General features: G+C 34.7%; 2 protein-coding genes across 3 annotated transcripts in view; both read right to left on the bottom strand.

Moving 5' to 3' along the window:
• LOC134854494 (torsin-like protein) overlaps positions 1 to 27,214 on the bottom strand; it is a 73,301-nt gene that overhangs the window by 28,471 nt on the left and 17,616 nt on the right. Inside the window, exons 2-5 of one of the 2 annotated variants that reach the window (XM_063870766.1) lie at positions 26,424 to 26,544; positions 26,229 to 26,336; positions 26,041 to 26,115; positions 21,350 to 22,193 (exon numbers count right to left, since the gene is read on the bottom strand). The exons of the other annotated variant lie outside the window; for it this stretch is intronic. Coding sequence (XP_063726836.1) covers positions 21,783 to 22,193; positions 26,041 to 26,115; positions 26,229 to 26,336; positions 26,424 to 26,537 — 708 coding nt within the window. The 5' untranslated portion in view covers positions 26,538 to 26,544 and the 3' untranslated portion in view covers positions 21,350 to 21,782. Of the gene's footprint in view, positions 1 to 21,349; positions 22,194 to 26,040; positions 26,116 to 26,228; positions 26,337 to 26,423; positions 26,545 to 27,214 lie in introns of those variants that run through there. 2 annotated transcript variants of the gene reach the window in all.
• On the bottom strand, positions 1,646 to 18,395 carry LOC134854150 (uncharacterized). Its single transcript, XM_063870276.1, has 7 exons — positions 18,312 to 18,395; positions 15,001 to 15,156; positions 14,592 to 14,696; positions 7,001 to 7,175; positions 6,470 to 6,583; positions 3,114 to 3,808; positions 1,646 to 2,881 (listed from the first exon to the last, which is right to left on the bottom strand). The coding sequence occupies exons 1-7, from the start codon at positions 18,369 to 18,371 to the stop codon at positions 1,901 to 1,903; spliced, it is 2,286 nt and encodes a 761-aa protein (XP_063726346.1). The 5' UTR covers positions 18,372 to 18,395; the 3' UTR covers positions 1,646 to 1,900.

Raw genomic sequence — 27,214 nt, 5'->3', positions numbered from 1 at the left:
AGATTCGAGCAGTCATACTTTGACGCTAGATTTGCACCTCTTGAGCGTACCCTGATAGGGCACCAATATAGAGGCGATGAGAAAATCGAAAATCAAGCTCGGTTAGTTTTTTACATCTAAGTTTTTTTTTGAAAAAAAGAAAAAAAATTTTTTAAAAACGTCATATCTCGAAAACCAAAAGGATTTGAGCAGTCATACTTGAACGCTAGATTTAGAGCCCTTGAGCTTACACCGATAGCACCCCATTATGGGGTTGCGAAAATCAAGTTCGGTTAGTTTTTTTATAAATAAGTTTTTTGGAAAAAACTGAAAAAATCATTAAAAAAGCCATATCTCGAAAAAAAAAGGGATTTGAGCAGTCATAATTGGACGCTAGATTTGTAGCCCTCAAAATTTTCCTGATAGCATCCCACTGTAGGGTTGAGAAATTTAAGTTCAATTAGTTTTTTATATCTAAGTTTTTTGAAAAAAAAAATCATAAGAAAACGCCATATCTCGATAACCAAAAAGATTCGAGCAGTCATACTTTGACGCTAGATTTGCACCTCTTGAGCGTACCCTGATAGGGCACCAATATAGAGGGGTTGAGAAAATCGAAAATCATGTTCGGTTAATTTTTTATATCTAAGTTCTGTGAAAAAAAATGAAAAATCATAAAAAACGCCATATCTCGAAAACCATAAGGATTTGAGCAGTCATACTTGGACGCTAGATTTGCAGACCTTGAGTGTACCCTGATAGTACCCAACTATGGGGTTGCAAAATTCCAAATTATTTAAGTAAACTGTGAAAGAAAAACTGTGATAATTATACGTTGCGAATAAAGGAAAAAATGTAAACAGTTTTGAAGCATTCGAGCTCCATCAGATTACAAGTAAACTTTTAAACTCTCGCATGTTTTGGCCTTTCAACAGACCAACATAAGGATTTCTCAAACCTGTGCTAAATGAAATTTCTTGAGCGTTTGAATATACGATATAGCTTAAATGGGCAAAAAACACTTTCGTTAAACATGCAAAAAATAATACGTTGAAAAATTTAAACATGCTAAGATAGAGTTCTCTTAAATATGTCAACATAGGGACTTCTTAAACATGTGTCACATGAAACGACAATTAAATAATAGATAGATAGATAGATAGATAGATAGATAGATAGATAGATAGATAGATAGATAGATAGATAGATAGATAGATAGATAGATTAATGACCCGAATAGTCGCAAAATTTGTTAGCAACTATCACAGTTTGCAGTGATTTTTGTGAAGAAAGATCGAGCACATCAAAATTTTTTTGAATGAATCAAAACTTTGTCAGGTGGTAGAAAAACGTTTGCCGCTGAAATATTTGTGCCTGTTCTAGATATTCAACCGATATTGCATCAATTTCAAGTAGTTTACGAGTTTGAGACTCACGGTCAAAAAGTTTATCGTCGTGCAATAATCTGAAATTTTGCTTCAATTCTGTTTAGCAACTGCTATAATTTGCAATACAATTTGCAAAATTGAAGTCTGACGTATCGCACTATTTTGTAAAAGAGTTCGGAAACATTTCTATTAATTTTTATTGAATATCAATCGGTGTGTGTGTGTGTGTGTGTGTGTTTAGGAGCCCTCTTGATAATCGGGGGACTTGATATGTCCAGTGATTGTTGCGAATAAGATGATGTTAATGGGGTTGGTCTGCAAAAGCGTCAAGGTACGGCTTCTTCCCAGGTGCTGTTCTCCCAATTTGTGCACTTCAGTAGGTAGTGTTCCGTTGTTTCTGGTTCTTCCTCATCGCAGTGCTCGCATATAGGATTCTGTGATAGCCGGAATCTGTACTTGGTGTCCTTGAGTGATGTTTCTCTGTTTACTCTCAGTCTGTACAGAAACGTCTCTTCTGTGCGTGTTCTGTTCACTCAACGTGGTAGATGTTCTCCGTTGCAAATATCAATCGGTCGATCGTTCTCTAAATCGTAAACAAGCTGTTCTATTTTTCCTATTTTACCAAGAGATTCTTCGCTGAATCTTCGCACCAACTGCAAAGCATCAAAAGTTTCATATTGGAATCGTTTCAAGTCACTGTAAACACTCAACAATCCTGCAATGTATTCGTATGCATTATCTTTTTTGCTGCAGTCTTCAAAAAATATCAATTCTGGGTGATTTTCAGCCTCTTTGAAGAAATTTTCGAGCAACTGAGAACTTGCTTCTATGTCAACATTCGAATCACTCAGATCTGTTTCAGAATTTAATTCCCAGAGTGATTTCACTTGTAAAGTTGAAGTAACAAACATGTAAATAACAACACCTTTAATAGCGTTCAGCCTAGTTGACCAAAATCGTTTTTCATTCGTTATGTTTCGATATTCGCCGGTAGTTTTGGAAACCGTACATTCCTTTCTATAAGGCATGTCTAAGCTTCGAACCAATTCTTCGTCGAATATTTCGTTTGCCAACAAAAATCTCGCTTTCTCAAATCGAATTTGCTCTGCGCATGGAATTCTGTATCCAAATTTGTCTTCTAAAAACTGGAACATTTTGAAAACGAATTCGCGATTGTTTCTCACTTTATAAATATGAGTCAAAATACAGGAAAACAATCTTTTGTGTTCTGTGATTCCCAAAGACTTCAGGTTTTCAGGTCTAAAAACGTGTGTTTTCTGACTGCCAGTTATAAAAATTGCCACTTGCAGAAACAATTCGGGATCTTCAGAATCGCATACGTGACTCCACAAGACTTCGCTGTCTTTTGAAAGGTTTTGGAGGAATCCGGAGCTTTCTTGGTCCACGGGAAAAGATCCAAGGAGTTCGTACTCTTCGCAAAAAGCGCGTAGAGGAGTCACTCGCTCGCAGTAGTGTCCGATCAAGTCAGCTTCCCCACAGTAAAATTCCTCATCCTAAGAAGTAAACCAAAAAAAACACATAAGTCAAAATAAGTAAACTTCAATACTTCAAATTTTGAAAGAAAAGCACTGTTTTAGAACACTGATTAATGCAAAAAAAAATGAAAATGTTTAAAATTTACTTTCTAACTATGAAACACAATTGTAAGACTTCGACTCTGATAACACATACCACGACTAAAAAAACACCGCAGATTTGTACCACAGTTAGAGGGAAATAACTTACAGCTCCAGTTACGAGATCAATAAAGTCAATGACCTCGTCATCGTCACTTATGTTGTCATGAACTTGTGCCTCTGCAATTTTCCCTTCGGCTATTGACCCACTGAAACCCATTTTCTGGCTTTCCATCTGATTTTCCAAATTCTCAAAGCCCATAGTTCCTTCTTGAATTCCCTGATGGTCATTGTCTGGATAGTTAGCCTGAAACCCATTGCCGTAAGCAGTTTCGGTTTCGAATCCATTGTTGCCATTAAAAAATCCATCAATCTGTTCGTCCACATCGTCAAAAAAATCATCTACGCTTCTGCCTTGAGAATTCTTATTTTCAATTTCGCTTCTCCTGTTTTCTTTAGGTACATTTTCATGGTACTGGTTTTCTTCAAGTAGATTTCTTTGGGAATTGATTTCATTTATCTTGCTTTTGGATTTGATTGAATCTTCGTTGCGGTTTTCTCGAATCTCAGACGATCTTAGCGCAATTTTCTTTTCCGGTGACAGCTGAGCATTTTTTGCTTCCAAGTAGGCTGCCTCATCAAAATACACAAGTGGACATTCGTTTGCTTTGTATTCTTTGCGAAATTTGGGATATGGGATTAAGTTGTAGTCTTTAGTCGAGTGGTTCTCGTTGTCGAAGTTTAGCGGAAAAACGCACCAGCTTGGCTTAAACATGGGAGTCGAGATGAATGGACAGCAGATTACTAAACAAAACAAAAGAAGCTGACTGCTATGCAAGTAGCTGAACTTTCTGAGCACAGACATTTTTTTGACAAATGTATTTAAAAAAGCTTTAGTTTCGTAGTAAATGTACCGCCGCTTTGTTAATTTTTTCAAGGGAGGTTGGTTTTGCATGCAATTCAGTTTTTCCCCCAACAAACTTTCACTCGTGATTTTAGCTGCAAAAAAATCTAACAATTCTTGTTCGAGAAAATCAGACCAATTTAGGGTGCAAGTCGCTTCATAATTAGTTTACCTGCAAATTTAGATTATTTAAGTTGTTTTAACGGGCTGGCGGAAAAAAAACTTCAGGCTTTAAAAAGTAGACGGAGGAGTATGCATACAATTAGGCCCGCTTAGTAATCAAAATAACTTGAATATATCAACATCATAAAATTTGCTCCAATTGATGATCATGAAAAAAAGACAGAAACATAATTCTCCGCATCAACATCTCTAAATATTATGACAGGTAAAAGGTTCAGAAAGCCTTAAATTGGTCGACTCAGCCACTTCAACGACAACGATCAGCTGTCTGCAAATGACACAACTTCAACCTCCCGACAACAGGGAGCGCCGACTGCGCGCAAATCCCGGGTTTTTCGGTTCGGAGCATCTGAAGACGGCCAAGCTGCTCCATCTACTAATTTTCATTGCCCTCCTCAGTTCTCGTATTAATCCTAACCCAGCTGTCTAAACTTATTCATCTTGTAACAATCAAATAACTTTTTGACTCCGATTGAAAAAAAACTAACACGTGTTGTAACACAAGCATTGCTTGTCAAAGCAAAATTTGTCACTGAATTCTAGCTTCTAAAACTGATAGCGCATGTAAAAGATGTGTTTGAGGAATACAAAAGCTACCGAGTACAATTCTGTTTTCTGTTATAAAAACCGAGTTTTGGGTCGTAATTAGTGTAATATATAAAAAATGACTACTAGTTGCTCTAAATTCTTCTGAAAGGACGAAATATTCAATGTTTTATTTTTCTGAAATGCGTAAAAACAAATTTACTAAAACAGTTCGAATCACTACTCAAAGGCTTTGAACGTCATATATAAATCACCACTAACAGACTATAATGCGTGTTGTCTGATTCTGTGAGCAAAACAAAACATATGAATCTAGTGATCGAAAAAACGTTAGGTTTATCCTATGCAACATTATAGAAAAACCTATTTGAAGTTGGGAAAGATCTTCGACTTTTTACATTTGCTTAAGGTTTGTTTTCAAAGACTATCGAAATTTTAAAATAGCAAAAAAAAAACTTTGCCAAACAATCTTTTATTTTTTTAGTTCATTACTTTAGCGATGAAAACCAAAATATTGTAATTTTTCATCACTTCATCTATTCCCAACAACATAAATTAATACCGGTGTTGAGCTTGATCTTGAACGGATTTAGGAGTCGGCTTAAGGCAACTTTATTCAGAGACGAAGTCATTTAAAAAGGATTGACTTTGATTAAAATCAACTAAGATGAAAAATTAAAACTGAAACAAAAATCTTCAAAACATCAACTTCACCAAAAAATTGTAAAAATTGATAAAAAGGACAAAATATCGCGAACGAAATTAATTGCACCAAAAAATTAGAGAAACGCTAGAAAAAGCGAAGCGGAGCTTCGCATCACTTGCGATGCAACACAAGTGTAAGCCAGGTCTGCAAAAATTTTCTGATGTCTCGATAAAAACTCATTCTAGGCAAACATGCCAAAAAAATCTTATGAATAATAACATAGACAACAGATCAAAATTTAGGAATCGGAAACAAAGCTGACAATAATTGAGAAGGCACTAGTTGAGCCGAAAAAAATTGATTTTGTAAAAAAATTCAAGTTCTCCTGAAAATACAATGAACAACGCTTGCACCTATGCTGAAAACTGCTTAAAGCCAGAAAAAATCCGTGATTGTGGTAACTAAGCCGACAAAACATAAGCAGACAAACGAAAATTCGACAATTGAACGGAAACCCCAGAACTTGGGCGCAAATGTGACCGCTTTACCTCGAGGCCAAATGGGAACGAACCTGGAAGTGGTTTAGGTTCAAGCATATAGCAAGTAAGACTTGAAAGATAAGTTGTTAACGGAAAAAGTCTAGTTCCCATTACAAGACACTTGCTCTCGCAAGTTTAAAGAGGCCGAACTTACAAAAAGTAGTCTTTTTTGCGGTAACTAAGCCGACAAATTAAGCAGACAGACAATATTCTAAAACAGCAGAAAATTTTCATTTTGAAAAAAAAAACAAGTCCCGACTGGAAACAAACTCCCGAACTTAGTCGTCTCAACCATGGGTGTTACAGCAACTTGGAAGAAAACTGAACCAAAAATTCGGGCCAAAAAGCCGACAAAATTGAACAGACGGACGATAGTCCGAAAAAGCACAAAAACTCCACAAGTGGAATTGAACAAAGTCTTTGCAGTCTCAAGCATGTGTGTTGCCGCCAGATGTGCCAGAGGGTTGAGTAAAAATAGATTTTCAGGTGCGAACTCTGTGAACAAATGTCTACTATCCGGTTGCAACACCCTTGCTATTCACAAGGGTAAACATAATACTTCAATGGCGATACACACCATCACAATTTATAGGAAAAAAAAACGTTCGTAAATTGCAGTAAGACGTGGTTACATCAAAATGACTAACGTGTTTGAGGAAATTTTCCAGATGGACGCTTTTTTCTTTTCGCTATTTTGCGATCTTTTCTCCCTTCAGATCCGAGCGAATTGTCCACTTTCTCCCTTTCTCTATCTGACGTTCCTTCAGTGAAATTTCCGGTTCGGCTCTTCTACTTTACCCGCCCACTTGCATTTTTTTTGTTTTTAGCTTTTGTTCACGTTGTCCACCGGGCATAAAATTGACATACGAGTTAAAAGTGAATCCAAACTTTCCAGAAATTTTTTTAAAATTGCAATATCTAATTCTAATTTCATCTCAGTAACATCTCAGTTTCCAAATAAAGATAGTTTCAAAGAATGAAAAAAAAGGAAACTGAAATGTTTCATACTAATTTGCGAGTATTTCTATACTCACACTTTAACTCATATGCTCACGATATCCAATTATGAACACTTTTGTCCTCTTATAAAACTTCCTACAAAGAATGGTTACATCATGAAAATGATGTTTATTTCTGATAAAGGGGGGAGGGGTAGAAGAGCCTCTTTATTTTTGCACCTGATGCATGTAGAACGTCCGATTTAGGCCTGATGACAAACCTGTCATCCTCATCCACAGATCCGATCGATGAATCATCACTATTAAACGGTTTGTATATTCTAGTACAAGAATCTGGAGCGAAATATTGCACTTGGGAAAGCCTCGGGTCTTCTGATGACATCGCAGTTTGAGACTAAGCACAACCAAATATCAAGAACAAAAAGGAAAACAAATTCTTAGTTCCCGATCTAAATTCAAAATTAAATTTAGTAATTTATACATATCTTGGTTTCTTATCAACGTTAAATTCAAAAATAAACTTTTGAACAAAAGGTGCTAATACAGATTCAGAATTTTAAAAACTATTTCAACAAATTAATGTCATTAAATTTTTTCTAAGTTTTCCCTCAAATCAAATCTATTTCAGAGAAAAAATATTTCGTGCGCTTGAAAAAAAATATTTACAATGGCGCAAAGCTTCTCACCACTTGTGTCACAGTTTTTTTTTCTTCAAGCGCATAATTGAAAGGTGATTGCATGCTCTGTTTTCATTCGAAATAAACAAAGTTAAAATTTCTGTATTGCACTGTTGTATGAAACAAATGCCTTTTTGCTTCAATTGATGAATTAAACACATAGGCGAAGCGGAGCTTCGCATTAATTGCGATACCACAAAAAAAAGCATTGCAAGCTAGCGTACAGGAAAGGAAAAAAGAGCCATTAAGTCCAAAGAAAAATTTCCGAAGAAACCACAACCAAATATGTTGTCTGGAATGATGTTATACTTGCAGAAAACACGTCCAGAAACACATTCGACGGCGTTTGATGAAAAATCAAAACAATTTTTGAGCAAGAATTGTTGACATGAAAAAATGTGAAGTACAAATCATTTGAAGTATTCCCTCGAACGACCCAAAATTAGTAAGCCGATAAAATTAAAGCCAAAATCATTTGGGCCGAAAAAATTTTTAAGCGAAAAAAAAATTAAAAGGAAAATATACGAAGTCAAAAAAATAAGAATTACAAATTGCAGGATTAAATTAAAACGTGAGAAGCTACTACAATGAAACTGCATGCTGCTAAAACACCTAAAGCAACTAAGAGAAAAATGTTTACAGCAAAAAAAACTATTCTTAGCCGACAAAACAAGCAGACAAATACTAAGCCGACAAATTTTTTTTGCAACAGGTTTGGGATTTCTTGTTTGAAAAAAAACAGGTCCTGTTAGATTCGAACCCAGGACCTTTGCTTTCCAGGCATATTCGTTGCCTGCAGACTAAATGTGCCGGAGACGCTTTAAAATTTGAATTCATTATGAACCAAGATACCAAGTGATTCTGTGAAACAAGTTGTTAACCCAAAAAAGTCTATTTTCCAATTTAATAATGCTTACTGATTGCAAGCGTAAAAAGATTATAGCGCCTCCTGTATCAATGCAACCTCCTGACTCAAAAGGTCCAACAAACATTGCATAAAAGTAGAATTTTCACAAGGAGGCGAAGCGGAGCTTAGCATCAACTGCAATTTAACGCATGCATAACATTGCAAGCTAGCGAATAGAAAAAAGGCTGAGATAACGAAATCGAAAGACATGTTATGGGAAATTTTTTTAAAAAATCAGAAAAATAGTCAAGAAACACAACAAACAGCATTAAACAAGACTTTTTTAAACCAACAACCACTAAGCCAAAAATGCGTTTATTGAGCGCCAAAAACAGCCGCTCATTTTGCCGAAAACAAAAAAAATCATCAGAAATTTTTATAAAAAAAATTGAGCAATTAATGTTTTAAACTTTGAATTTTTGAACGACAATGTCCTGATTTTTATCAATCATTTTTCATCCTTGAGGCGACAGAAATCAAGATGACTAAGCCGATAAAATAAGCCGAAAAAATTGGGCAAATGAAGTTTTTTAGAGAAACAAAATAAAAAAAGAAATATACCAAGTCAGGGCTACTGATTTTTGTTAATTACAAGAATTCATTAAAAACACGAGCATCTACGACAAAAATTATTGACCGCATAAGAAAATTCCACAATTTGTCATTTAAGCCCGCAAAACATAAGCTGAAAAACAGAGATCTGGTCGGTAATATAACCCAATATCGTAGGGTACAGAGACAACCGCATTACCTCAAGGCCAATACTGGGCCAAACCGCAATACCTGGCCGAAGTAACTTCAATTTCAAATTCAAATGGAAGAAAAATTATTAACGGGGAAAACTTGCATCATACTATCACACTACAATTCGCATGTGTAAAAAGGTTCGAAAAAAAGAATGTTTGAAACTTTCATATTTTTCATTCTTTTTTTCGAACCTTTTTACACATGCGAATTGTAGTGTGATAGTATGATGCAAGTTTTTTGGACACGAATTATTTGCACACAACGGGAATTCAATGACAAGATTTACTATTATAGTTGAAAAGAAACGATTAAACCCAACACAAAATCCATGCTGTGGCAACTAAGCCGTCGAAAGCTAAGCAGACAAAACGAATTCAAAACACGGAGCCCTGTCTTCGTAGGCATGTGCGAAAATACTGGGCCACATGAGCGGATTCACGCCTTGATTTAGAGTTTAAAAGGATAAAGGTATGAATGATTCAAATCACTGCTTGAAAACAAATTATTTTAAGACAAGTTGTTTTGATTTTAATCAATTTTGTTTCGAAAAGATATCAGTGGTCAAAACCTTTCGGAATAACTGCAGATTAACTAAAGGTCATTAGAAGAAATAGGTCTTCAATGCCTTCGAACTAGCGGTACACACAAGCAGCATAAAAGCTGTAGTTTGAGATTCCTCTGTCAAAACTAATTGATCTTAGGAAAAAAACTGTCTTCTCCTTGACCATTGATATCTGAACCAGAAAAAGTTGACCATTGATATGTGAACTTATTTAAAAAAAAACTGAAGCTCATTTAAATGAGACACGATAACGAAAACAGTAACCGGTTTTTGCAAACAGTTATCATAGCAAAAACTGAAAAAGTGTTCCACAAAACGATTTGACTTATTAACAACTGTTCACACAAAACGATTTGACTTATTAACAGAATGTTCCGACAATAGTCTGAAAAAAATACAAGAGAAAAAAATGTTCAATTTAGTGTCGTTTTTTTTCGGTGTGGTGTGATAAAAGAAATCTGAACGAAATCTGAGAGATTAGGCATATTCATTCGCCAGTCATAGTAAAATAATTAATTTGAAAAAATGAAAAAAAATAAATTAAAATAATTCTGTAGAAAAATTATTAGGAAAACGAAAAAAAAACATTCAAAAGCTGTTTCAAACTTTTTACAAAAAGGCGCTGAAATACTCGAAAAAACCTAACACTACTCGAGTAAAACTAAGTTTTTAAGTTTTAAATTAAGCTATTGTAAGCTTTTAAGCCATTAAGACAAGCTATTGTACGGTGCTCGTTCGCTTATTTCGCTCGAATTAAAACGAAAAACCAAAAATTTTAAACCGGTTTTTCTCTACAATGGGAAATTTTTTTTGGAAATATTTATGGTTGTTCGAATCACGACTGTAAGACCTTTAACATGATATATCACTCAAAACTCTCCGATGATTATTTGTGGCAGTTACTTTTGTGTGAAAAACAACAAAAATGGAACACCGATTTCTGTTTTTTTTTATGGAAGAAAGATGATCACAAATGTAGAGATTATGACATGCCTCTATAACATATCAACCGTTCTTGTGATCATGATAAACTGTTCATCGCTGATAAGAGTTTTCAATTAATCAAAAGCAACTGATACAATTTGTTGAGCAAACGAGTCTAATGTGGCTTAAGGCAATTATGTATGAACTGAAATGATCGTTGAGATTTCAAAAAAGTCAACTTATTCAACCAAAACTTAAAAACATTGTGGGTACGGCAGATGTCGTAATTGGGTCCTACTATACTCAGTAATTTTGCCCGAATTAGAATTCGTTGTGTTCCCATACGCTTGTAACGCACCTATCAAATCATAAATCTACCAATGTGCGTTACAATGAGGATAACGACAACGCAAAAATTTAGTTTCAAGGAAACAAAAACAGCAGCTATTTATTGAGCCAAGACATAAGAATATAAATCCATCAGGTGGTCAATGATCTTGTCAATGGTCCAGGTCAAAATAATTCGCGAACTTTACTGAAAATTTACCAACTCCCTAATCTTATACAACACACTTCGTAATAATCATTTTGCTTTGCTAGTTAGGTTGAAAAAAAGAAAGTTCGTACTAATACACTACACTCGCAAGTTTAATCCTTGTTTTATCAATTAGGAACTTATTTTAACAGTCAAATGCTGATGATTTATGAAAAAACTTGGCCCATGTGACCACTATCCCACTAATCAGGCCAAGTGAACAACCTCCCGCCTAAAAATTTAATGGCAAATTCAAGCTATACGGACTGTATGTACTATGCTCAAATCTGATTTACTGAAACATAATAATTTAACCGAGTGATTTATCTCCCCCCTAAATTAATTAAGAGTGAATTGTTCGCTTGGTCCAAAATTTTAGACCAATTTATCAAAAACAACGTTTCTCATGAAAAATCTAGCACAAAATTATTTTCCCTGAAAAATAGTAGGGTTCAATTTGGACGCAGATGCTATGCAGAGCTTCGCACCACTTGCGACACAAAACAAGACAGCCGCTAAATTGAAAAAAAATCAAAAATGTCGAAGAAACTAGATCTATCTAAATGAGTAAGGCTAGTTTTATAACAAAAACATGTTTTGGAACAAAAATATGGGAGGGTAATTTCGGTAAAATTCAAATATTTTAAGAAAACGCTCAAAAAATCAAACAGATTTTTCCGAGGACGATAACTTTTTGTGTGAAAAAAAATCAGAGTGGCCCTTAATGCAGGGGAGCTTCTCACTATACTTTATCTCCATGGAGCCCACAACATCAGCTTTGAAAAGTTAGTTTTTGTGAAAAGTCTAAAGATTCAAAAAACGGTTAAAAAATCAAGCATTTTAGATTCCGAGGGCCATTATTTTATGCAAAAAGTTTGGACGTAGCCGCTTCAGGAGTTGAGCTTTCCAAATCTGCTCTATTCATAGAACAGAGCATCTCAGATTTAGTAGGCTAGTTTTTGAGAAGACGAAAAAAATAAATATAAAATTATCGGTCAAATATTCCCCCACAGAATTTTCCGAAGGCTGTAGACAAAATAATAAAGCAAAAAAGACCAGGGGAGTATGAAGGCACAGGATGGTGTAGGCGGTCTTTCTATGCATACCACTTTTTTGAAAATCGGTATAAGGGTTTTCGAGAAAAAAAAACTAAATTTTTAGCAAATTGTCTCAAAAAAAAATTAAAAAACCCGATCCCAAAAAATTTCATACAACCTGTTTTATCGATCAAGAATTCTAGGCAAACATGCCAAGCAAGATATTTTGAATTCCAAATATCTTGCTTGGCATGTTTGCCTAGAATTCTTGTTCGATAAAACAGGTTGTATGAAAATTTTTGGGATCGGGTTTTTTATTTTTTTTTTGAGACGCTTTGCAAAAAATTAAGTTTTTTTTTCTCAAAAACCCTTATACCGATTTTCAAAAAAGTGGTATGCATAGAAAGACCGCCTACACCATCCTGTGCCTTCATACTCTCCTGGTCTTTTTTGCTTTACTATTTTGTCTACAGCCTTAGGAAAAGTCTGTGGGGGAATATTTGACCGATAATTTAAAATTTTTTTTCGTTTTCTCAAAAACTAGCCTACTAAATCTGAGATGCTCTGTTCTATGAATAGAACCGATTTGGAAAGCTCAACTCCTGAAGCGGCTACGCACAAACTTTTTGCATAAAATAATGGCCCTCGGAATCTAAAATGCTTGATTTTTTTAACCGTTTTTTGAATCTTTAGACTTTTCACAAAAACTAACTTCCCAAAGCTGATGTTGTGGGTTCCATGGAGATAAAGGATAGTGAGAAGCTCCCCTGCATTAAGAGCCACTCTGAATTTTTTTTACACAAAAATTTATCGTCCTCGGAAAAATCTGTTTGATTTTTTGAGCGTTTTCTTAAAATATTTGAATTTTACCGAAAATACCCTCCCATATTTTTGTTCCAAAACATGTTTTTGTTACAAAACTAGCCTTACTCATTTCGATAGATCTAGTTTTTTCAACATTTTTGAATTTTTTTTTTTCAATTTAGCGGCTCTCTTGTTTTGTGTCGCAAGTGGTGCGAAGCTCTGCATAGCATGTGTCCAAATTGAACCCTACTATTTTTCAGGGAAAATAATTTTGTGCTAGATTTTTCATGAGAAACGTTGTTTTTGAGAAATTGGTCTAAAAATTTGGACCAAGAGAACAATCCACGCTTAATTAATTTAGGGGGGAGGGAGATAAATCACTCGGTTAAATTATTATGTTTCAGTAAATCAGATTTGAGCATAGTACATACAGTCCGTATAGCTTGAATTTGCCATTAAATTTTTAGGCGGGAGGTTGTTCACTTGGCCTGATTAGTGGGATAGTGGTCACATGGGCCAAGTTTTTTCATAAATCGTCAGCATTTGACTGTTAAAATAAGTTCCTAATTGATAAAACAAGGATTAAACTTGCGAGTGTAGTGTATTAGTACGAACTTTCTTTTTTTCAACCTAACTAGCAAAGCAAAATGATTATTACGAAGTGTGTTGTATAAGATTAGGGAGTTGGTAAATTTTCAGTAAAGTTCACGAATTATTTTGACCTGGACCATTGACAAGATCGTTGACCACCTGATGGATTTATATTCTTATGTCTTGGATCAATAAACAGCTGCTGTTTTTGTTTCCTTGAAACTAAATTTTTGCGTTGTCGTTATCCTCTTTGTAACGCACATTGGTAGATTTATGATTTGATAGGTGCGTTACAAGCGTATGGGAACACAACGAATTCTAATTCGGGCAAAATTACTGAGTATAGTAGGACCCAATTACGACATCTGCCGTACCCAGAATGTTTTTAAGTTTTGGTTGAATAAGTTGACTTTTTTGAAATCTCAACGATCAATTCAGTTCATACATAATTGCCTTAAGCCACATTAGACTCGTTTGCTCAACAAATTGTATCAGTTGCTTTTGATTAATTGAAAACTCTTATCAGCGATGAACAGTTTATCATGATCACAAGAACGGTTGATATGTTATAGAGGCATGTCATAATCTCTACATTTGTGATCATCTTTCTTCCATAAAAAAAAACAGAAATCGGTGTTCCATTTTTGTTGTTTTTCACACAAAAGTAACTACCACAAATAATCATCGGAGAGTTTTGAGTGATATATCATGTTAAAGGCCTTACAGTCGTGATTCGAACAACCATAAATAATAATATATAGCCCCCACAACCACATATTGTGAATTTACTATTATGGAGGGGGCTATATTTTACTAGGGGTTCCAATAGAAGGAAAATTTACTATTATGGAGGGGGAATTTACTATTATGGAGGGGGCTATATTTTGCTGGGGGTTCCATAGAAGGAAAATTGCCTTTCTGAATTCTATCAAGTTGCAGGCAACTCACATCCTTATATAAAAAACTTTTCTTGTTTTTATTATGCCACTTCTTGGAAATTACCTCATATAATCATAAATAACTTACCGGTCCTGTTTTGCCACTTCTTTCGTTATTGGCATGTTCGAATTCCCTTTTCGCTTTCTTGAATTTCTTCTCGGAGGGAAATGCAGTCGAATCTTCCGAACTACCCTGTTCAAATGATTATGCAAGCTATAAATATTATTTGGTTTCATTTTGAAGCAACTTTACCGATTCTTTCCAAGCATTTTTAATTCAGAAGTAGTAGAAAAAACTCCTAACATTTGTTTGAAATAAGTAATGAACTCAAAAAAATGAACTAAATGAGCGAGTTTTCAAAAACTCGCTCTTTCGGTTTGCGAAGAGCGCTTTAGTGGACAATTCCTGGCGGAGTCAAAAACTTTCTCGAACAACTACTTAAGCACCTGTTTAAACTAGTAGTTATTTTTTCATTGCATAATAATTTGTAGCTCACAGCAGTGTCTGTGTCTGTTGATTGAGAGAACGAAGCTACAGACGACTTGGAAGACGTTGAAAATATTATCGGCGATTCTGATCTCGATCTGGACGTTTTAGAGACAGAAGGTGAAGCAGCGTGTTTTTTCTTTACTTTTTGCGACTTCTTGTGCAACTAGATGGATGTATGTTACAATAGACAACAAAAGCTACCGATAATTAATGATTCTGTTTTTTTTTTTTGAAAAATTTTAAATTACTTTTTTAATGGCATCTCTTCAATGGCTAATATAAAAGCTTACCAAGTTCAATGAAGACATTTGAATTTAAAAAATAACTTGCAAAGAATGCTGATACATATTTTTTGTTACGCTTCAATCAGGCGCAAAAATCCTCGATTAAAGGACCATCAAACGAGCTTATCAGCTCATTCCGGTAAACCGCTGTTGTTTCCCTTTAATTAAACAGTTATGATAACTTTTTCAGGTTACTTTTCTATGCTAGTAAATGTTTCCTAGGCTGCAAAAATTTGCTTGGCGAATGGATCAAGGTGGGTCTCGAACCAGCGACCTTTCGACAAAGAGGCTGAAATCTAAAATTGATAGCCGTTATATTTCTGAATTTGCCAAGAAAGGTTTCTGTGCTTCCATGCGGTGTCATCGCTTTGCCATGTTTTCGTGAAATAACACCCAAAAACTTGATAATTTAAACTTTGAATTTTGATCAAAAATTTTAACACAGGCGAAGCAAAGCTTCGCAGAACTTGCGATACAACAACTGCATAGCACTTCAAGCTAAACAATAAGAAACAAAAGGGAAAGCACTATATAGAAAACAAAAATTTGACGAAAATTTCATAATGTACAAAAGTTTGTCTCGACTTATGTTCAATTTCAGGCAAATTATCGAGAAACGCAATGGGTTGAATCATGCAAGGACCAGTTGTCAGGTAATACACGGATAGACGCCCGTTGAGCCGAAATGAAAACTGAACTAAAAAAAGCACGTTGTCATCGAAAAACTTCGAACTATAAGAAGCCACACTTGAATTAAACCCAACCCCTCCTGAAACGCATAAAAATCTTGCTTTTGAAATGAGCAAAAAATCAGATAACTAAACAATAAAACATACGCCGAAATCTCTGGAGCGAAAAAAACATCAAATCAAAATCAGAGTTATAAATGACAGAACGAATTTTAACATTCATTGTTTGCAATTTAGGACGACAAAAAATAAGGCGACGTAAATAAGCACAAAAAGTTCCGACTACGATAAAAAAAACGTTTTTTTTCTGGGCACCGTTTATTGTTCGTGGTGAGATGTAAGAATCTCAACCACAGCCTAGAACTTCGATTATAGCAACTTACGTTCATTTTTCCTCATCAAACAACCAGAAAAACAAAATATTACACAGAAGCGAAGCTGCGCTTCGCAAACACTAGCAAGAACACGACAAAAGCATCTCTATGAAGTTCACTAAGAGAAAATATTCTCATTCGATCTGCGACCTAGAGATTATAAGACCACGCAAAAACCACTCAACCACGGAAGCCTAACAAACCACAAAAACTAGCCACAAATAAAGCAAAGATACTAAAAATGTCCAATGCTACATGGCGTGATTATAGCACAAAAAATCACCAAACAAAAGAACATTTTAAATTGGGTATTAGGTTTAGAAAAAAAAGAAGGTTCCTAGTTAAACTCTCGCAAGTGTAAAAAAGACCAAGGTTAGAATAAAAAGAACGTTCCTACTTATACACTCGCAAGTCTAACCAAGAGCACGGTTAGAATAAAAAGGTTCTTACTTAACTTATACACATGCAAGTGTAATAAAGTGCAAAGTTAGATTAAGAGAAGGATCCTACTTATACACTCGCAAGTGTTATAAAGTGCAAGGTTAGAATAAAACGAAGGTTCCTACTTATAAACTCGCAAGTGTAAAAAAGTGCAAGGTTAGAATACAAAAAAGGTTCTTACTTATACACTTGCAAGTGTAATAAAGTGCAACGTTAGAATAAAAAGAAGGTTCCTACTTATACACTCGCAAGTGTAAAAAAGTGCAAGGTTAGAATACAAAAAAGGTTCTTACTTATACACTTGCAAGTGTAATAAAGTGCAACGTTAGAATAAAAAGAAGGTTCCGACTTATACACTTGCAAGTGTAATAAAGTGCAACGTTAGAATAAAAAGAAGGTTCTGACTTATACACTCGCAAGTGTAGAAAAAAAGTGCAAGGTTAGAATAAAAAGAAGGTTCTTACTTATACACTTGCAAGTGTAATAAAGTGCAAAGTTGGAATAAAAAATGTTCACACTTATACACTCGCAAGTGTAATAAAGTGCAAGGTTAGAATAAAAAGAAGGTTCCTATTTACAAACTCGCAAGTGTAATGAAGTGCAAGGTTAGCATAAAACGAAGGTTCCTACTTATACACTCGCAAGTGTAATAAAGTTCAAGGTTGGTAGAAAAAAAGTTCCTACTTATACACTCGCAAGTGTAATAAAGTGCACGGTTCAAATAAAAAGAAGGTTCTTACTTATGCACTTGCGAGTTTAATTAAGTGCCAGGTTAGAATAAAAAGAAGGTTCCTACTTATACACTCGGATGTGTAACAAAGTGCACGGCTAGAATGAAAAGAAAGTTCTTACTTATACACTTATAAGTGTAATAAAGTACAAGATTGAAATAAAAAAGTTTCCTACTTATACACTCGCAAGTGTAATAAAGTGCAAGGTTAGAACAAAAAGAAGGTCCCTACTTAAACACTCGCAAGTGTTAAAAAAATATTGGAGTAAACTAAGTTTTCACGATTGAATTTTATTTATCAGCGTTCTATTAGACGTCTTTGTGAACTTATTATAACCCTACTCGCTCGCTTTAATAGCTCGAAATTGAACTAAAACTCAAAAAACTATAAACCAGTTTTTTCCGATACTGAGGCAACTTTTGAAAACTTTTTAAAGTCGTTCGAAAAAGAACTGAAGAGGTTTTAATTTGATATATCACTTAACCATTCCGCACATATTACCCATTCCGATGATTAATTGTGGTGCCTGATTTTGCGTGGAAAAAAAACTAAAACACACCCGAGTACAAAGTTCCTCCGCATTTTCAGCGGTTGGAACAACGAGATCCGGTCAGGATTCCAACTCCACATCATATGATATCAAACCACGCTCTTTACCACTAGACTTAGTAAGAGTGGTTCTTAAAATTCCATAATACAGCAAGCACAACTTCTTACAGATTTTATCTTTTTTTTTGTATCACCTTTTCTTTTTTTAAATCTTTTTACAAAACTTGAAATGCTATCTATTGTAACATACTACTGCTTCAACAGGGGGTTCTACATTCGTCTCCATATCAGAAAGATCACTATTTTCCATTGTAGAAATTTAACAATGATATCTGAAAGCGTATCAGCACTAACTTTCATCACTATTGGAGAAGACATACCTGCATTCATTCATCTGATTACTTGTTTAGAACCTGATTTGTAGTTAATTATAATTGATGACAAAATTTAGCAAAATCCTTTTCGGTCACTGAATCCGACAAAGTTAATTAATCTAAGATTGATCACTTCGACGTCAGATTAAATTTTCCTTAGCCGTAGTAAGCGATACATAGCCTTGCTATATCAAAAAACCTTCTCATCTGATGATGACCAGTCAATAAGCAGAATGTTCTAAGAGCAGAATGGGTCCAAGAGCAGAAAAATATCAACTTTTATGAGCTAATAGGTAAATTAATTAACAGAAAGGTCAATAATACCAAAGCAACGAACATTTTATGCATAATTTGAGTGATTTCATCGAGAATTTAAAAAAAAATAGTCAAAAAACTTATTGAAACTAGTCAACGCATGCATAATTTATTCGTTTTCTTGATATCTTTTGACGATTCTAATAATTGCTTTATCAATTAGCCCGTATAAACCAATATAAATCAAAATTTTTCTGTTTCTGCTCTTGGACCATTCTGCTTTTTGCTCCACCTCTTAAATTTTAGGTTTGCAGACACTAAGTGGAAAAAATTGGCTCTATGAACGCTCCGAACATATTGAGGGGTCTGTTTACTTGTTTCTCGTAAACTTTCAAATTTTGCAATTTTTTAGTATTCATTTTATTAACACAGCAAAACACAGACCTCACTGATTCGTTTTGTTATTACAAATTCGATTGTTTTAATTTTAAGCCAATTTCCAACAAGGCTGAATTTTGAGATGTTTGGCATTTTTCTGCATCTATTTTTTTTCCTGGTCTGGGTTAAAATCTGCAGTTTATTTTATCAAATTTGAGTAGTTTTCAAATTAATTAATATTTTTGGCTAAGCAAATTGAAGCTTAATTGTTTCAGTTCAAGATTTGAACTATTAATTTAAGCGGAATTTAAAAAAACGCCCGCATTTAGAATTTTCAACTAAGTCAAAATTTTACCGCTTGCTCCACCCTCAAATTTCATTCTTTTGGATGAGCTCCTCCTCTTAACCCGCTTCCAAGAAGGCACTACATGTTTAAACTATTCGTGTTACGTCCATTCTTGCTATAAAGGGAACAGACCAGTAGTGGGTATTCAGGGGAAGAAGGGGCAATTTGACATCTCGCAACTTAAAAGGTCGCCCCTATGGTACTTATTCGTGACATCTATTACCCCAAAAATTAAGTCAAATTGCCCCTTCAGAGCCAATATATACTAATTTTGAGGGGGAGCGCGTGCCTATAAAACGCAATGTTTTGGTCAAAACATTCCGAAATGCATCTGAAAACGTCTTTTTCGCATATTTTTTGACAAATTTACTTAAATGTGATTCAATCTCGAAAAATAAATTTAGTCGATCTGAAAAAACCAAAGTCGACAAAATTTACAAGTATTATCTCAAGTATTAATTACCTTCACACTCTGATTTGAAAATTCGCTGATTTTTTGTTTCGAACACGAACAGCAGTCTCTTTTTTTTACTTCTATTTCTCCATGCAAAAAAGGTTTCACTAGTTACGTAATGAGAGGCAAATCGTACTTAAGTTTATTCGGTCGTGAATCAATCGAGGCTCAGAAAAACTCCAGTTCTTTAGTTTTTTCATAAATTGAGATTTTTTGTTGGTTGAAACTTTTTGCTTTCCCACGATTTAATAGAGAAGATTACTCTTCATAATGATTCAATGTGAGCTCATCGTTTTTTTATTCGTTGATAAATCCAATGGTAGTTTGGTTTAATTTGATTTAGTTTCTCCTCTCAAAAAAACGACAAAATTCCTACAAGCACAAAGTTTGAGAAAAAAACACTTGCGAGAACAGCACCAAAAAGCAGCTCTAGAAAGTGCAATAAAAAAAACATAAATTAACCTCGAATTATCAAATCTCGGCTAGGCCTACGATTGGATCTGCGAGCTACTGCAATCAAAAGATTTTGAGTCTCACGCACTAACCACTCAGCCACGCACGCTTAACCAACGACAAACACTAAGTCACGAATAAAGCAGCTACACATGCTAATAAATTGCCAATGCAATTCAGCAAAAGTGGCACCAAACACAAATAGACTCAATTTTGCAAGTAATAATTTGGATTACAACACACTGAGGGCATCCACACTAACTTTGCATGTAACAAATCGCAAAACATAAAACCACATTATGTATAAATTATGCATTTCAAAAAATTGTGAGATATATTGAGCTAGAAATTTTTGAAATCGAATTTTCATTATTGTTATGTTGTTTGAAACAAATCATTTCTTTTGGTTCATCTGATGAATTAAAAATGCATCAACTGTGTTAACTTATTACTACTCGAATGCCAAATCCCATGCTATGAAAATTCTGTAAAATTGCCTCAAAAGTGGCACCAATATTTCCAATGTAGGTTGAAAAAAAGGAGGTTCGTAATAATACACGCTCTTCGCAAGTGTAAATAACTGTGGTCGGAACATTCTGCGCTACATGTTTCGGTCTTTTCACGAAGTGGAAAGAAACTATGGTGAAGGGTGTTTTTTTCTCAGCCCGATTTAAGCACCTCAAGGAAAGCATGCATCGAGTTTTTAAAAGGTTTCATATTGGAGCCCTAGTGATATTGATTCGAACTCCCACGCCCAAAAAAAAACGAAAAAACGGTCGAGAAAAGGGGTATGAAATTTTCAGTTTTTCAGACCAACTTACATGAAGCAAGAATGGACGATAGGTTTGAAAGTTCAACTCCTTTAGTAAATCTCCTCCAATTTCGAAGTTATTTAAGCTTAAATTTTTTAACAATTACTTTTCTTGGATTAGTGTGGTCGGAACATTCTGTGCTACCTGCACATCATTCGACTATCACTTTGCCAGTTAGGTGAAAGAAGAGAAAAAAAATACTATGAAAGACTGAATTTACAGAAAATCGTATAAAAAGATATACTATACAGTATTTACAGAAATGATGATATGACTCATAGCAATCCTCAAGTGTAAATACAACATACTGATATGCAATTTGATAAGCATCAAACAGTTATATCAAAATAAGGTAATAGAAAAGGGCCAATAATAGTTTCATTTGACTATTATGTTAAAAAACTATTGACCGAATGATTGGTCATTTATTTTAAAATAAGATCAAATGAAATCGAAAGTTGCTGGAGGCAATAATGCTAGATATTCGTCAGCTATTTCAAAGCGATCAAAAACTTTTTATCCAGTCACAATACTAAAAAATTGCGCATAAAATGTGTTAGTTTCATTTAATATCAAACTTCGAAAAATCATGAAAAGATAGAAAGCGCGCGCGATAGATATTCATTACGACAAAAGCATTGACTATGTTCTATTTGATGAACAATCGGCACACAGTCGCCAACAGCAGAACCACCAAAGTTGGTTTCAACTTATTATCAACGTCAGGTACATCTGCGAAATAGTAGTATCTCATATATCCGAGTTGCCTGTTCACAGAAATACGATATTCCGCATTCACCTTCTCCTCTCGCTGGCAATTGGCCACAGCGAAGAACACTTCGAACGGGTATGACACAGATATACGTTCATCAAGGTCCGGCAGCTGGATTGAAGCCAGGTTCGCCGGTGGATAGGAGAACTGGATTGGCAGGCTGAAGTCGCACACCACTCGCACTCGACCCGATCCTATTGACCTCTGGGTGCACTTTTCGTTAGAGGTATCATCTAGCAGCGGGATTTTCTCAGCATCTTCTAGAATCTGCATCCGGTCTTGACAATCCTAAAGATACTTCAGTGAAAGCATTGCAGAAAGGAATATAAAAAGTAACTTGTGATTTTTATAACTTGTATCGACAGAAAGTCCATTCAAAATACACCGAGATTATGGAAAACATAGTAAAAATTACACTACTTGAAAAAAAAAGAAACATTTACGAGAAAAAAAACTCAAGTCCGTTCAGACAGGTAATAGACTTCGTGCAAACCTGCGGGATATTTTGAACTTCTACAGAGTCGAAATAAAACGTACGAAAATCAGCGAACAAAAAAAACTAAAAACAGAACGTGTAGAAACTAAGCCGACAATGTTTCGACCGAAACAAAAAAGCAAAAATCCAAGCTCTCAAAAATAGCATTAGTTATAAACGTTCAAAAAGAAGATCTATGTCCAAGAATGAATTGGGAAGCTTTTCGCATAACTTGTACGCATCAAAAAAACCTAGCTTTAGCTATAAACCTAGACACAGAGGCGAATCCGAGCTTCGCAACACTTGCGATACAATACAAAACAGCCACTAAATCGAAAAAAAAATCAAAAAAACCGAAATTTATCAAATTAATTTAAGAAAAGTATCAAAAACTCGCACCAAGACAAAAGAAGGTAAAAAAAGAATCATAAACCTTACTTAGCTGTAGACAAGCGAAAAATACCTGAGAGAAACCCTTCAAGTCGAGAAAAACTCAAAAAAAAAATTAAAATAAGTCAAAATAAGTCAAAATCTCCCATTTCCCCTCAATACACAAGTGCACCGAAACTGGAAAAGAAAAAAATCACCAAAAAAGAAAAGGAAAAAAATTTAAAACAAAATGATGTTTAAAAAAAAGTTAGAACCAAACTAAAAGGCAAAATTAGACACAGAGGCGAAGCTACGCTTCGCAAACACTAGGGAAAACACGACAAAAAGCATCTCTAGAAAGTGCAATGAGAAAAAAACAGAAAAAAGCTTCGAATTAGCAAAAATTCGGCTAGGTTTAGGATTCGATCTGTGAGCTACTGCAATCAAAAGACTTCGAGCCTCACGCCTAACCACTCAGCCACGCACACTTAACCACCGACAAACACTAAGTCACGAATAAAGCAGCTACATATGCTAATAAATTGCCAATGCCATTCAGCAAAAGTGGCACCAAATACAAACAGACACAATTTTGCAAGTAATAATTAAGAATATAACAAACTGAAGTCATCCACACTAACTTTCATGAAAGAAATTGCAAAGCATGAAACCACAATATGTATAAATTATGTATTTGAAAAAATTGTGAGATATATTGAATTAGGAAATTTCTGAAATCGAGTGTTGATTATTTTTGCTTGCAACAAATAGCTTTTTTTGGTTCAATTGCTGAGCTAAAAATGCATCAACTGTGTTAACATAATACTGGTCTAATGTCAAGGATATGCTATCAAAAAGCTGTATATGTGCCCCAAAAGTGTCACCACTACTTGGGTCTAAGCTTAGAAAAAAAGAAGATTCTTAATAATACACTAAGCTGACGCTAGTGTAAATAGGGCATATATTCAAAAGGCTAATATGCTCAAAATATGTATGTTACAGTTTCCAACAGAGAGACGACTGCTGCAGTTTAGAGTGCAACGTGTTGAAAATGGAGATCTTGAATTCGTAGTTTATGCTAAAAACAAAGTTGTTTACGGGAAAAAAAGCCTAGCACCCGATTGCAATACCCTTACAACTGGGTAACATAAGTGACAACTGGCTTGAATTGGACCTTCGAAAAGCATCCAATAATGAAGTATGCGTTAACTTCTGCAAAACAGGGTGCCGAAAATTTGAACTCGGTCTATATACCTACATGAGGCATGTTTTAGGAAGGAAATAGTGTTTAAGTAGGTTTTGATCGATCATTCCAAGAGAAACGAAAACAAATATTTGCACCTCATTGCACCATCAACTCTTAAAGCTGTAGTTGAATTTCCTGTCAGTTGAAAATAGGCAAATTTGATCAGTAAGCACAAACAAAACAAACATTTTGCAAAAAAAAAATCGAAAACGAAATAAAGAAGCAAGCTCCGAAAACTTCTATCCAAAACTTTCTATGTTATATACAAAGCCAGGGCTAGTAAATTACAACCAGGGCTAATATACAAATAACCGGAGTTAATCAAAACCAATGTCAACTTCAATGAAATTGCATAGATCACAACAAAACTCCGCGGATATTACAACTAAGCCGACGAAACAGGACCAGACACACAATAGGCCGACAAGTTTTTTGATGCGGAAAACTTTCAGGTTAAAAAACTAGTCTTGCCCGTATTCGAACCTAGGACCTTTGCCGATCCATGCGTAGCAGCTACCTCTCGGCTACCTCTGAGAACCCATCAATTTTCATTTAATTATAAATTTAATCATGAAATGATTCAATTGACTTTGGTAAGACATAGCCAACAGACAGTCGGAGAAGAGTCATGAACGCAGGGAAACAGAAATCCTAACTAAACTGTTGAAAAAAAAAACATTAAATTTTTGAATTTTTTTTGAGTAACAAACATATAGGCTTACATTTCTTTGAATTTCTAGAACTGTTTATGATTCACACTCTTTCGATAAAATCAGCCCAATTTGAGAAAAATTGAATTATAGGTGATTTTTTTTATTTCGCCGGGAATTCTGAACATTAAATTCCACTTTCGAAAAAAGAAGTCGATCACGTTGTTGGTGACCTTTACACTTTTGCTGGTCCATAGTGAAGTTTGCATTCCTTTCAACACAGGAAATGAAGTGAACTTAAAGAGAAATCAAAAGTCAAACCGCGAAAAATCAAATTTTAGCGTGAATAAATTTTGAGACTTTTTCCGGAAAAAAAAAAATCACCAAGACCAATATAAGATTATTCACTGCGTTCATGGCTCCTGAAAAAAATCCGATTCGAAGTGAAGAAAACTTTGAGCTTGAAAACTGCCCAAAGATTCGCGCACTCCTAGCAAATATACGGTTAAAAAATTATTATCGCCCTTCAAACAATACAAGTTGGGGGCGACCTAAGTCGACATATCCTAAAGCCAAAAAAACAGCACAAGCAAAACATAAAATATGAAAATTTGCAAACACGGAAGTTCGTTGATACAAAATTTCAACACAACAAAAAGGAACATAAACATGCTCAAGTCACCTCTTATATGTTAAGTGTTTAATTCTGTTTCCTTTAGCGTTTCCTATAGATTAGTATCCTTGTTTCAAATTGACTTTTTTCGTTTCTCAGGCTTTCGCATACATTTTGTGCTAAAATAACTTGAAAAGTGGCCGAAAGAAAACTTATAAAGTATATTAGAATGCGGATGAAATTAAACAAAACCAGATTTTAGCATTTTAGTTCTGATTAAATACGATTTTTTTATCTTGAACATCTGTATACTTTTACACATCTTCATAACGAAACATATCATATCTTGTATAATATAACATCTGCATACTTTTATGGCGATTTTTTTTGCCAATTTTGAAGATTTACGTAAAAGTTTTTAACGCTCGTCAAGTTTTTAATGCTGCGGGTAATCATCACCACGAAAACTATTCGGAACGTTTTACTAGGAACGTTTTCAGCAATAGAATAAGTGATTTACCGCAATCATCATGGGATTGATGACCTAATCGTGCAAAACTCAATAACGACAGCAGCGCAGTGGAAAAGGCTCAAAGACTTTATACGCCAAGAATTGCTTCTGTTTGACAAACCCTTAGCAGAAAAAAGTATATTTAACCGTTTTGATAAAACTTCCTCATTCGCACTATTAAAAAACGGACCCAGATTTCAGGAGTTATCACAACCAATCTCTATAAACCGGAAAACCAAAATTAAATTGCACTCTGAGAAAAACTAAGTACCTGAATGTCGTTGTTAACTTCGAGCAACTTGTAGTAAGGAACGAGCCACAGATACTCACTCCTAGAATTCTCTTTCTATAACAATATTGAGATTTAAATAAATTAGTAAAATGACAAATTTAAAAAAAATCTTTTGAACTGTAGATATTCTGGCTTCAAAACATTTCGAATTAAGATCAACAACTCACTTGCTCAAAAGAAATGTGAATGTCGACGCTTGGATTGTTTACATCAGTGTGAAAATGCACAACGCCCAAGTAACGCGGATTTGTGATTAAGAATCCAATACGTTGACTCTAAAACAGATTGGAATGTGAATTAAAAGTATTTGAAAGCCCAACAGCATGATCAGTGAGTTTTCGTTAGAAACTGATAATAATTACTTGAACTTCAGGCACCAACTCAGTCAAACCGTACACAGTTTGTCGTTCAAATTTGTAGTCGCCTATAACTGCAACAGTGCAACACAACACAGCCGCTATCTTAATTAACTCCATTATTACTGAAACAAAAATGTTTTAAATAGGAACAAACTCTTTTAGAACAAGGAAACTAACATTTTTCAACTTTTGAATTTCGATCAAATTACACTCGTGCTATATAAAGTATATAGCGTTGGTACGGCCCTATCCAACCTGTGCACGTACCGTCGCATGACGGAAGGGCCCATTTTAATTGACCTATTTTTTAAAATAACATTTGTAAATTGATGTTTTATCATCATTTAGATTAGTTTATTCACTTTTAATCAAAAATCTCTTCCAAAAATGTTTTTATTTCAGAAGGCTGTGAAACAAAACGCTTTCAATCGAGTTTTAACTTTTAATAAAACCAGTACTTATCGAACTAGTCAGGCGAATATAACCAGCAGATAGAAGTTTAATATTGCAAGTTAGAACCAAACTAAAAGGCAAATTTAGACACAGAGGCGAAGCTTCGCAAACACTAGGGAAAACACGACAAAAAGCATCTCTAGAAAGTGCAAAAGAAAAACATAGAAAAAAGCTTCGAATTAGCAATAATTCGGCTAGGTTTAGGATTCGATCTGTGAGCTACTGCAATCAAAAGACTTCGAGTCTCATGCACTAGCCACTCACACTTAACCACCGACAAACACTAAGTCACGAATAAAGCAGCTACATATGCTAATAAATTGCCAATGCCATTCAGCAAA

Source organism: Symsagittifera roscoffensis, chromosome 9 (genome assembly GCF_963678635.1).
Source record: "Symsagittifera roscoffensis chromosome 9, txSymRosc1.1, whole genome shotgun sequence".
Taxonomy (NCBI): Eukaryota; Metazoa; Xenacoelomorpha; order Acoela; family Convolutidae; genus Symsagittifera; species Symsagittifera roscoffensis.
The sequence above is the reverse complement of the archived record's forward strand: the minus strand, read 5'-3'. Positions and strand labels throughout refer to the sequence as shown.

Excerpts from the sequence above, each read along its gene's own strand:
- LOC134854150 (XM_063870276.1), bottom strand. The coding sequence starts at position 18,371 with ATGGAAAATAGTGATCTTTCTGATATGGAGACGAATGTAGAACCCCCT. Across the intron at positions 14,697-15,000 it reads CAACAGACACAGACACTGCT|GGTAGTTCGGAAGATTCGAC; the intron begins GTGAGCTACAAA and ends TCATTTGAACAG. Across the intron at positions 6,584-7,000 it reads GGACGTTCTACATGCATCAG|GAACGTCAGATAGAGAAAGG; the intron begins GTGCAAAAATAA and ends ATTTCACTGAAG.